This window comes from Ictidomys tridecemlineatus, chromosome 10 (assembly GCF_052094955.1).
Source record: "Ictidomys tridecemlineatus isolate mIctTri1 chromosome 10, mIctTri1.hap1, whole genome shotgun sequence".
Lineage (NCBI taxonomy): Eukaryota > Metazoa > Chordata > Mammalia > Rodentia > Sciuridae > Ictidomys > Ictidomys tridecemlineatus.
In genome coordinates, this window is record NC_135486.1 from 50,785,900 (window position 1) to 50,798,573 (window position 12,674).

At 36.6% G+C, this 12,674-nt stretch overlaps 1 protein-coding gene across 1 annotated transcript in view; it reads left to right on the plus strand.

Annotated features, from left to right (window-relative positions):
- Nucleotides 1–12,674, plus strand: part of Dnah14 (dynein axonemal heavy chain 14) — a 322,525-nt gene that overhangs the window by 86,603 nt on the left and 223,248 nt on the right. Inside the window, 2 exon segments of the mRNA XM_078022909.1 lie at nucleotides 9,057–9,402; nucleotides 9,879–10,244. Coding sequence (XP_077879035.1) covers nucleotides 9,057–9,402; nucleotides 9,879–10,244 — 712 coding nt within the window.

Sequence of the window (12,674 nt, forward strand, 5' to 3'; positions counted from 1 at the left end):
TTCCTATACATTGCCCTTCTACAATGATTTTCTGCCTCAGATGAGACCCCAAGCAATGTATTTGACTGATCATAGACAAAGACCTCTGAAACCCAAATAAACTTTTCCTCTTCTAGGTTGTTCAGGTCATGTATTTGGTTCACAGTGACATGAAGCAGGGGGGCCTGCCTGGTGTTGGATTTTAATATGATGTGCTCAGTATTGGAATCCAAGGCAAAGTCCTGTATTCATTTCCCTCCACTTTCTTCAAGCGGACAATAGGTCTCTCTGGGCTGTGCTGCTTGGGGTTGGGGAAATGATATGCAGATAATATAAGACTATGCTCTCTACCCTCTTTAATGTGTCTACACCTAGGTATCTTGATATCATACCTTGTTTCCTTAGCACTTGTGAAGATATTTTCACATATGGATATTTGTTCAGACTGACCTTTCTTCAAGGCTATGATCACTAAAGAGACCTATTCTCCATCTTCCTCCCTGTTATTATCAGCAAAATTCTCATAAATAGTTTCTGGAAAATGGGGACAGTATGAATCAAATCTCTATATTTAGAAGAGGCATGATTTTTTGGTCCAAGAAATTTGCTTCTGAGCTTCTCCTCACCTAAACTAGTTCTGAAAGTTCTGTTTATTCATCTTCTCTCTGGCTTCTGCATGCCCTCATGTGTATTTTTGGATGTTTTTGGTATCTCCCTTTTATTCCTTCTATTCTTCATTTAATAAGAGTTTTTATCATAAATTAATTTGTTTATTAAGGTGTTTATTAACTGCATCTGTGAGATAATTTTGTAGTTGTTCTCCTTTAATAATTTCTTTTTCGAAATTTATTTATTTTAATTTTGAGACAGTGTCTCGCTAAGTTGCTAAGGCTGGCCTCAAACTTGCAATTCTCCTGCCTCAGCCTCCCAAATCAAAGGTGTTAGAGAGGAGACGTTCCAAGAGGCTCCTCAGTGTGGGCGAGTGAAATGCCCTGGCTGTGAGGAACAGGCCCAAATCATCTCTACTGTGTGTTCAGATGTACATGGGTTTCTTCTAAGTTGACTAAAACTGTTTTAGAACTTCAGATACCTCAAAGATTTTAGGTGGACACAATATCTTTTATTTTTATGTGCTGCTAAGAATGGAATCCAGTGCCTCATGCATGCTAGTGAAAGAAGGCTAGAGTGAATACACCAAAAAGGGACTCCAAGATGGCCGCGAATAGAGTGCATCACACCCCGTGTACCATGCCACTTCAAAGGTGAATAACGAGTTAGAATGACAAAAAACTATCTTGTTAGGAACTTACAGCAAAATGGGGGTGCACCGAAACCTAGAGGAAGGATTTCCAGCACCGAGGTCCGGTAATTGAGTCTCAAATACGAGCCAACTGTGCGACCGGAGATCCGGGCTGACTGATCCATGCGGCTCACCCCTCGGCTACAGACGGTGGGGCGCTGCCAAGAAGCAACCAGCAAGCAGAGAGAAATGTTGCTGCGGATTCTGTGGAACCCTGCTGGCTGAGCCCTCACTGAGCCCCAAGCTGAGTTCGGGATTTCAGATGGGGAAGGAAGCGGTATAGTTCTATCTCCCACAACGGAAACTCCACCAAGGAAACCAGCAGCCAACATGTTGGAGAGCTGAAGTAACCACCGCCACTCTCTGACAGATTGCAACAATAAAACAGGTGTGTGTTACTCAGCTCATATCCCATACAGCGGGGAATTCGCATAAAATCTCTCCTAGGCTTTCTGGGGGAGGGATTATCAGAGTGAGCCTGCATAAAGACTCAGGGAAAACTAGAGACACCTGACCTTCAACTCCCCCTCCATCAGCAGCGAAAACAAAACCTGTCTTGCCAGCGCTGGGGGAGGGGCAAGCGGAAAAAATCAAAACAATATAGAGTGCCGGGGTTCCCAATAGCCACCCTCCACACCCAACAAACGGCAGGCCCAGAGTACAGTTTGAACTGCCTAGAGGCATCACTCAGGGGAAATCTGGTCTAGCAGGAGAAACCAGGACTAGCAGGAGAAACAAGGGGACTAGAGGCCAGGCCCTCGCGACTGGGCGGCTGAAGACCACCCGCCCGCCGGAGACAGATCGTCCGCCGGCTACCCGCACAACTGGGCAGCTGGAGTCCACCCACCCCCCGGCGACCGATCACCCGCCAGCTGCCAGCGAGACTGGGTGGCTGTAGACAGCCTGCCTGCCGGTGACCGGGAGCTGAAACCAACCAGAGACAGTCCAGTCCCACCCCCCCTATTCGGACACCCCGGCAAGGAGCCTGGGGTCCGCCATAGCAGAGAGGTGACGTCACTGGAGCTTGGCCTTTGGAATTCCTTCCCAGCGGAATCCACTTTAGCAGGCATAGTCTACCAACACAAAGGAGAGACAACAGAGATATAAAAAACCAAAACAAATTTATAGAAGAGAGCAGAAACACAGCAATCAAATAGAGCTGGAAAGTAGCATGAACATCATGAAAAAACAAGGGGAAAAAGGAGTACAAACAATGCAAGACAACTTAATTCTACAGGAGGACCTAAAAGCATCAGAAACAGGGATAGGGAAAGAACTCAAGGCATACCTAACTCAGATGGAAAGGAATATTAGAGAAGACATGAGACAGCAAGTCCAAGCAATAAAAGTATATTTTGAAAATGAATTAAACAAACAAATTCAAATGGCAAAGAACGAGCTTTACCAGGAGATAGAGATCTTAAAAAAAAATCAAACAGTAATCCTAGAAATGCAGGAAACTGTAAATCAAATTAAAAACTCAAATTAGAATATTACAAATAGACTAGATCAAGTAGAAGTCAGAACATCAGATAATGAAGACAAAGTTTATCAACTTGAAAATAATATAGTCAACACAGAAAAGATGCTTAAATCCCACGAGCAATCTCTTCAAGAAATATGGGATGTCATAAAAAAACAAATTTGAGAGTCATCGGGATAGAAGAAGGCATAGAGATTCAAACCAAAGGAATGGACAACATATTAAATGAAATAATTCTAGAAAACTTCCCAGAGATGAAAGATGGAATGGATTGCCAAATCCTGGAGGCCTACAGGACCCCAAACTTTCAAAACTGTAATAGACAACTTCAAGACATATAATTATGAAGATACCCAACATACAGAACAAGGAGAGAATATTAAAAGCTCTGAGAGAAAGGAGGCAGATTACATTCAGGGGTAAACCAATTAGGTTAACGACTGATTTTTCATCACAGACTTTGAAAGCGAGAAGATCCTGGAACAATGTATTTCAAAAGCTGAAAAATAATGGATTCCAACCAAGAATACTGTATCCAGTAAAATTAAGCTTCAGATTTGACAATGAAATTAAAATCTTCCACGATAAACAAAAGCTAAAAGAATTTGCAGCCAGAAAACCAGCACTGCAAAGCATTTTGAGCAAAATACTACAAGAAGAGGAATTGAAAAATAGTGCCCAAAATTAACAGCGGGAGGTTTCTCAGTAAAGGGGGAGGAAAATAACCAAAAAGTAAAAATTAGCCAAACTAAAATAAATGAATAAATAAACATGACTGGAAGTACAAATCATATTTCAATTGTAACCTTAAATGTTAATGGCCTAAACTCACCAATCAAGAGACATAGGCTAGTAACCTGGATCAAAAAAACAAATCCAACAATATACTGCCTTCAGGAGACTCATATGATAGGAAACGACATACACAGGCTGAAGGTAAAAGATTGGGAAAAATCATATCACTCACATGGCCCTCGGAAGCAAGCAGGAGTGGCCATACTCATATCAAATAAAATCAACTTCAAACCTAAGTTAATCAAAAGGGATAAAGAAGGACACTATATACTGTTAAAAGGAACCATCCACCAACAAGACATAACAATTATCAATTTGTATGCACCAGACAATGATGCTGCAACGTTCATAAAACAAACCCTCCTCAAGTTCAAGAGTCAAATAGACTACAACCTAATAATTATGGGTGACTTCAACACACTGCTCTCCCCATTAGACAGATCCTCTAGACAAAAGCTGAATAAAGAAACTATAGAACTCAATAGCACAATCAATAACCTAGACTTAACCAACATATATAGAATATATCAATCATCATCAAGTGGATACATGTTCTTCTCAGCAGCACATGGATCCTACTCAAAGATAGACCATATATTATGCCATAGGGCAACTCTTAGTAAATATAAAAGTGTGGAGATAATACCATGCACCATATCTGATCATAATGGAATGAAACTGGAAATCAATGATAAAAGAAGTAAGGAAAAATCCTACATCACATGGAAAATTAACAATATGTTACTGAATGATCAATGGGTTACAGAAGACATAAAGAAGGAGATAAAAAAAAATTCTTAGAGACAAATGACAATACAGACACAACATACCAGAATCTATGGACACAATGAAAGCAGTTTTAAGAGGTAAATTCATTTCTTGGAGTTCTTTCCTCAAAAAAAGAAAAAACCAACAAATAAATGAACTCACACTACACCTCAAAAACCTAGAAAAGGAAGAGCAAAACAACAGCAAATGTAGTAGAAGACAAGAAATAATTAAAATTAGAGCAGAAATCAATGAAATTGAAACCAAAAAAAACACTGAAAAAAATTGATAAAACTAAAAGTTGGTTCTTTGAAAAAATAAATAAGATTGACAGGCCCTTAGCCATGCTAACGAAGAGAAGAGAGAGAACTCAAATTACTAACATATGGGATGAAAAAGGCAATATCACAAGAGACACTACAGAAATACAGGAGATAATTAGAAAGTATTTTGAAACCCTATATTCCAATAAAATAGAAGATAATGAAGATATCGATAAATTTCTTAAGTCATACGAACTGCCCAGATTGAGTCAGGAAAACACACACAATTTAAACAGACCAATAACAAAGGAAGAAATAGAAGAAGCCATCAAAAGACTACCAACCAAAAAAAGCCCTTGACCAGACGGTTATACAGCGGAGTTTTACAAAACCTTCAAAGAAGAATTAATACCAATACTTTTCAAGCTATTTCAAGAAATGGAAAAAGAAGGAGCTCTTCCAAATTCATTCTATGAGGCCAACATCACCCTGATCCAGAAACCAGACAAAGACACTTCAAAGAAAGAAAACTACACACCAATATCTCTAATGAACTTGGATGCAAAAATTCTCAATAAAATCCTGGCAAATCAAATACAAAAGCATATCAAAAAAATTGTGCACCATGATCAAGTAGGATTCATCCCTGGGATTCAAGGCTGGTTCAATATACAGAAATCAATAAATGCTATTCACCACATCAATAGACTTAAAGACAAGAACCATATGATCATCTTGATAGATGCAGAAAAAGCATTCCACAAAGTACAGCATCCCTTTATGTTCAAAACACTAGAAAAACTAGGGATAACAGGAACTTACCTCAACATTGTAAAAGCTATATATGCTAAACCTCAGGCTAGCATCATCCTAAATGGAGAAAAACTGAAGGCATTCCCTCTAAAATCTGGAACAAGACAGGGATACCCTCTATCACCACTTCTATTCAATTTAGTTCTTGAAATACTAGCCAGAGCAATTAGACAGACAAAAGAAATTAAAGGCATAAAAATAGGAAAAGAAGAACTTAAATTATTGCTATTTGTGGATGACATGATAATATATTTAACAGACCCAAAAGGGTCTACAAAGAAACTGCTAGAGTTAATAAATGAATTCAGCAAAGTGGCAGGATATAAAATCAACACACATAAATCAAAGGCATTCCTGTATATCAGCTACAAAACTTCTGAAATGGAAATGAGGAAAACCACTCCATTCACAATATCCTCAAAGAAAATAAGATAATTGGGAATCAACCTAACAATAGAGGTGAAAGATTTATACAATGAAAACTACAGAACCCTAAAGAGAGAGATAGAAGAAGATCTTAGAAGATGGAAAAATGTACCCTGTTCATGGATAGGAAGAACTAACATCATCAAAATGGCGATATTACCCAACGTTCTCTACAGGTTTAATGTGATGCCAATCAAAATCCCAACAGCATTTCTTGTAGAAATAGATAAAGCAATCATGAAATTCATATGGAAAAACAAAAGACCCAGAATAGCAAAAGCAATTCTAAGCAGGAAGTGTGAATCTGGAGGTATAGCGATACCAGAGTTCAAACTGTACTACAAAGCAATAGTAACAAAAACAGCATGGTACTGGTACCAGAACAGGCAGGTGGACCAATGGTACAGAATAGAGGACACAGAAACCAATCCACAAAGTTACAACTTTCTTATATTTGATAAAGTGGCTAAAAACATGCAAAGGAGGAAGGATAGCATCTTCAACAAATGGTGTTGGGAAAACTGGAAATCCATATGCAACAAAATGAAACTGAATCCCTTTCTCTCTCTATGCACAAAAGTTAACTCAAAATGGATCAAGGAGCTAGATATCAAATCAGAGACACTGCATCTGATAGAAGAAAAAGTTGGCTATGATCTACATACTGTGGGGTCGGGCTCCAAATTCCTTAATAGGACGCCCATAGCCCAAGAGTTAATAACAAGAATAAACAAATGGGACTTACTTAAACTAAAAAGTTTTTTCTCAGCAAGAGAAACAATAAGAGAGGTAAATAGAGAGCCTACATCCTGGGAACAAATTTTTACCCCTCACACTTCAGATAGAGCCCAAATATCTAGAATATACAAAGAACTCAAAAAATTACACAATAAGATAACAAATAACCCAATCAACAAATGGGCCAAGGACCTGAACAGACACTTCACAGAGGAGGACATACAATCAATCAACAAGTACATGAAAAAATGCTCACCATCTCTAGCAGTCAGAGAAATGCAAATCAAAACCACCCTAAGATACCATCTCACTCCAGTAAGATTGGCAGCCATTATGAAGTCAGACAACAATAAGTGTTGACGAGGATGTGGGGAATAGGGTACACTTGTACACTGCTGGTGGGACTGCAAATTGGTGAGGCCAATTTGGAAAGCACTATGGAGATTCCTGGGAAAGCTGGGAATGGATCCACCATTTGACTCAGCTATCGCCCTTCTCGGACTATTCCCTGAGGATCTTAAAATAGTGTACTATAGGGATACTGCCACATCAATGATCATAGCGGCACAATTCACTATAGCTAGACTGTGGAACCAACCTAGATTCCCTTCAATAGATGAATGGATAAAAAAATACACAATGGAGTATTATACAGCACTAAAAAATGACAAAATCATAGAATTTGCAGGGAAATTGATGGCATTAGAGCAGATTATGCTAAGAGAAGCTAGCCAATCCTTAAAAAACAAATGCCAAATATCTTCTTTGATATAAAGAGAGCAACTAAGAACAGAACAGGGAGGAAGAACATGAGGAAAAGATTAACATTAAACAGAGACGAGTGGGGGGAGAGAAAGGGAGAGAGAAGGGAAAGCATATGGAAATGGTAGGAGACCCTCAATGTTACACAAAATTACATATAAGAGGTTGTGAGGGGAAAGAGGGGGGGGAAACAAGGGAGAGAATTGAACAACAGCAGATGAGGTAGAGAGGGAAATTGGGAGGGCAGGGAGGGGGGATAGTAGGGGATAGGAAAGGTAGCAGAATACAACAGTCACTAATATGCCATTATGTAAAAATGTGAGTGTGTAACCGATGTGATTCTGCAATATGTATTTGGGGTAAAAATGGGAGTTCATAACCCAATTGAGTCAAATGTATGAAAGATGATATATCATGAGCTTTGTAATGTTTTGAACAACCAATAAAAAATATATGTATATAAAAAAGGGGGTTTAGAGCCATGCACCACAAACTCTCAGCTTTTAATCTTTTAATGTGAGGAATCATATTAATTGGCTTTCTAAGGTTAGTTTCCCATCCAAATTGAAGATTTTGCTTGCAAGCGTGTGCATACAAATAAATGTTATTTTGTAATATTTTTGCATTTATAAGGAAAACTTTTCTACGATTTTATTTTACCAGTCATTATTGATGTACTTTCTATGTTCCAGACACTATTATAAGCCCATTATTAAATTATCTTATTTGATACTCAGGATTACAAATGAGGACACCAACATTCCTAAAGTAAAACTATTTTGCTTAGATTCATACTGTTAGTAAATACTAAGGCTGAGAATCAAGCACATCTCTCTGAATGTAAAGCCTATTTATATAAACTCTATGATAAAAGAGACACATACAGAGAAAAACTCCAATGGGTATTAACAGTGGTTATCATTGTGTGATGAAATAATAGATCACTTTCTAATTTATGAACTTTCTTATATTGCAAGTTTTACATGCAATTTTTATGATGAAATAGTCACATAAAAGCAATACAAGCCTGTGAAGAATGAAAACTGAACTGACTTTGATTCCAAAATTATGTAAAATCATACATAAATATTCATCAAGAGTCCTCAAAACAATGAAAAAATGATAATCTGAGAACAGAGATATAATTACTTCAAAAATTGCATGGAATGAAATACTTCTGAAAAGAGTGTAGATCTGATACATATAATGGACATAATTATGATAAAAATAATACAAAAGGGAATTAGATTGGGATTTAAATCATAGTTCTGTAACTTGCCATATTTCTAACCTTAGTCTAATTATTCCCATTGAGACTCATTTGTTTCCAGTATAAACTAGAGAAAATAAGACTAATTAATTAGCAAACACACTATCTTAATAAATCAGGTACCTAAAGAACCTAGAACACAAATGTTCAATACTCTTACTATTTACATTGCTTTTATTTCTTGAAAACAGTTATTCACAGTAGTTCTTTCATTATGTGAGTAGCATTTATTTTCATGTGAGAATGCCTTCTTTTTACATATGTTCAAATGCCTTCTTTCAACAACAGAAGGACTTAACATGTTAATGCCCTAAGATTTAAATCACACTTAGAATTATGTCCAGAAGATGTTTTCATTGTTTTCTGAAATAGAAGTCAGAGAAATAGAAAAGAGTAGTTAGTCTTCAAAATTGGTGAAAAATTATTGCCTAATTATAATTAACATGTTGATGACTTCAGATCATAGAATCCGCACTGCAACAGCTGGAATCCAAGCCCACTGAAGTAGAAGAATTTGTGGAACACTTCACTTTTTTGGAAGCGATTTCATCCAAAATATTTCAATTAGAAGATGAGTACTTAACAATTAATCAGTTGTATTCTGTTGTGAGATATTACCATTTATATATTTCAGAAGAGCAAATTGCCATATATAAAATTCTTTTTGCCAAGTTTCATCAACTAAAAACAACTATAAAGTTAAATAAAACAAACAGGGAGGCTGCCATAACAAAATTCAGGGAAAAATTGGAAGCAAATATTGCTGGTCTACGAGTGGACGTTAGTAATTTAAAAGCCAACGTAAGTTTTTTGTTTATTCTCACCAAAAACTTGATCTTCCCTTACTATGCAAATAGATATTTGCTTTCTGTGGTATCATAACTAAAAAATTTTAATCCAGTATTCTTAACCTGGTATTCACAGAATGTTAGTAATACGTGAACTTCAATGGGAAATAAAATTATATCTCTATTTTCAGTAACCTCTAACTGGAATTTAGCATTTTCTTCATCTATGAATGAATGTAGGCAACCATCAGCAGCAGAGCTGCTAACTTACCAGAGGCTTCAAGAGTCCCAAAGGAACCTTTAGCATAAAAAAAAGGGCTAAACCCCCCTGAAACCTTTTTAGGTCTTTGCCTGAGCCTAATGTAATGATAGTTCCAACTTCACTTATCATGTTAGATCTTGGATTATATACTAATGTAATTGTCAGCAAAATGTGTAATTTCTGAATGTTTTGGTTTCTGAAAATGTCTGACTACTGTTGTTTTTTAGATAGGAACTCCTGTTCTGTTTTTTATTGGTACTCGAGTGCAAATGGCAATGGAAATGATTCGGACTTTCTCAGAGGAAGCTGCACGTTTGGTTAACAAAATTAAAACCTACTCAAGCTATCAGGATCATTTTGACGATCACCAATATCATATGCATTCTCTTAATATGGAAGAAATTACAAATATTGTGCTCTCAGAAATCTCTGACATTGAATGTGACTTAAGTTTGAGGAAAATGTTATGGGAAGCACAAGATGAATGGGAAAAGTACTTCTGGGAATGGAGGAAGTGTTCTCTTCAAAGTATTGATGTAGAATTAGTACAGAGAACTATTACAAAATTGCTGAATATAATCATTGTACTAGAAAAAGGTAAAAATGTGTTTCTCAAATTTTCTCACTCACCTAGGATTACATAAAATATGGCCTCTGGGCAATGTAATCATTGTCTTTGGTTGACCATTATGGCTAGAGGAACAATATAGTAGTTTAGGTAGGAATTATTTGCTGAAACAAGAGATTAAAGCTTTGCCAATAATAATAAGAAGAAGTAATAACAAATTTTGTCTCCTTTAAAAGTTGATACTGCATGAAAATCCAGGGAACCAGTAGAGTAGAGGAAAGGAGCTAGGTGGAGAGAAGAAGAGAGAAAAGGGGAAAATACTGGAGAATAATATTGGACAAAAAATATATTGTTATATTGTGTACATATATGAATTTGCAACAATGAACCCCACCATTATGTATAATTATAATGCACCAATAAGAACATTAAAGAGTTTTTTAATAAAGTAAACAAAAGTCAATTCTGTGGTAGAACTCCAGACACTTGACTCAGATTCTAACTCTTGCTAGAGTATTGTCCAGAGTTATTTTAATGATAGAGGCCCACCTTCAGAATCTTTACCCAAATTCTCTTCTATACCTATGGTATCCTTTGGGCAGTGTGGGAAACAGCTAAAAAGTCATTCTGAGAGGTTTCCCTGGTGCTAATCATCAAATTTGAAATTTTGCCAATGGAGAGAGACTCTTTCTGAGAGGATTCTATAAGATTATGTCCTTTCCAGGAGGAAAGTTTTATTTCACCTAGCTAAGAGATTGTTTTGTTTTTTTAGACTCCTAGCTTATCACTCAGCAAAACCAAAAAAACAAAAACAAAAACAAAAAACCCTGAACAAGCAATACAAAATTTTATTTTTCTTATCCCTAAACTATAGAAGAAATAAAGCTATCACAAATTTTTTAGAAAAAAAGAAAAACTAGCTGCACATCAGTCTCACTGCTTTAAAATAATACTCATTGTGTGCATTCTCAATGTGGTTTGCTATGTACATGTCTCAGAGAACAATATATGAATTAACAAGTAGACAACACATTCTTATAGCCATAGTTTCACAGAAATAATATTGTTGTTTGCCAAAGTTGAAACTGGCAAAATCTAAAGTTTGCTTGTTCTTTCTGTCTCTCCTTTTTATTTTTATTTATTTAGTTATACATGACAGTAAAATCAATTATGATATAATTATACAAGCATAGAATATACCTTATTCTAATTAGTAGGTATGCATGATGGTGGAATTCATTTCAGTATTTTCACATATGTACACAGGAAAATTATTCAATCTACTGTCTTTTTTTTTCTGGGTACCAGGGATTGAACCCAGGGGCCTTACCCACTGAACCACATGCCAAGCCCTTTTCATATTTTATTTAAAGATTAGGTCTTGCTGAGTTGCTTAAGACCTCACTAAGTTGCTGAGGCTGGCTTTGCATTCACTATCTTCCTTTCTCAGCCTCCCAAGCTGCTGGGATTACAGACATGTGTCACCACACCTAGTTCTACTGCCTTTTCTATTCCTATCTCCCCTCCCTTCCCTTCATTCTATTTGTCTAATCTACCAAACTGCTCTTTTCCCTCACCCTTTATTGTGGCTTTAGCGTCTACATATAAGCAAAAAACATTTGACCTTTGGATTTTTGGGGACTGGCTTATTTCACTTAGCATGATAGTCTCCAGATCTATCCATTTACTGGAAAATGCCATAATTTCATTTTTCTTTATGACTGTGTGTGTGTGTTGTATGTGTGTGTATAATGTGATGTGTGTGTTTCTATTTCACATTTTCTTTTTTCAATATTTAATTTTTAGTTATAGTTGGATACAATACTTTTATTTCACTTATAAATAAGTGAAGATCAAACCCAGAGTCTCACACATGCGAGGCGAGCGCTCTACCGCTGAGTCACAACCCCAGCCCATGTATATCACATTTTCTTTATCCATTTATCCGTTGAGGGGCACTTAGGCTGGTTCCATAGCATAGCTATTGTGAATTGAGCTTCTATAAATATTGATGTGACTGCGTCACTGTTGTATGCTGATTTTAAGTCTTTTGGATATATATACTAAGGAGTAGGAAACTGGGTCAAATGCTGGTTCCATTCCAATTTTTTTGAGGAATCTCCATTCTGCTTTCTATAGTGGTTGCATCAATTTGCAGTATCACCAGCCCTGTATGAGTGTACCTTTTCCTCCACATCCTCACCAACATTTATTGTAAGTTGTATTCTTGATAACTGTCATTTTGACTGGAGTGAGGTGGAATCTCATTGTAGTTTTAATTTGCATTTCTCTAATTGCTAGATATGTTGAACATGAACTAAACAGACACTTCTCAAAGGAAGAAATACACAAAAGTTGTCAAATATAAAAATTCTTCTCTTGATCTCCTATTTAACCAGGTCTTGTAAAACATTATACTATTCAGTGTAGGTTTATAGAAGAAGCTCCATCTGTACAAA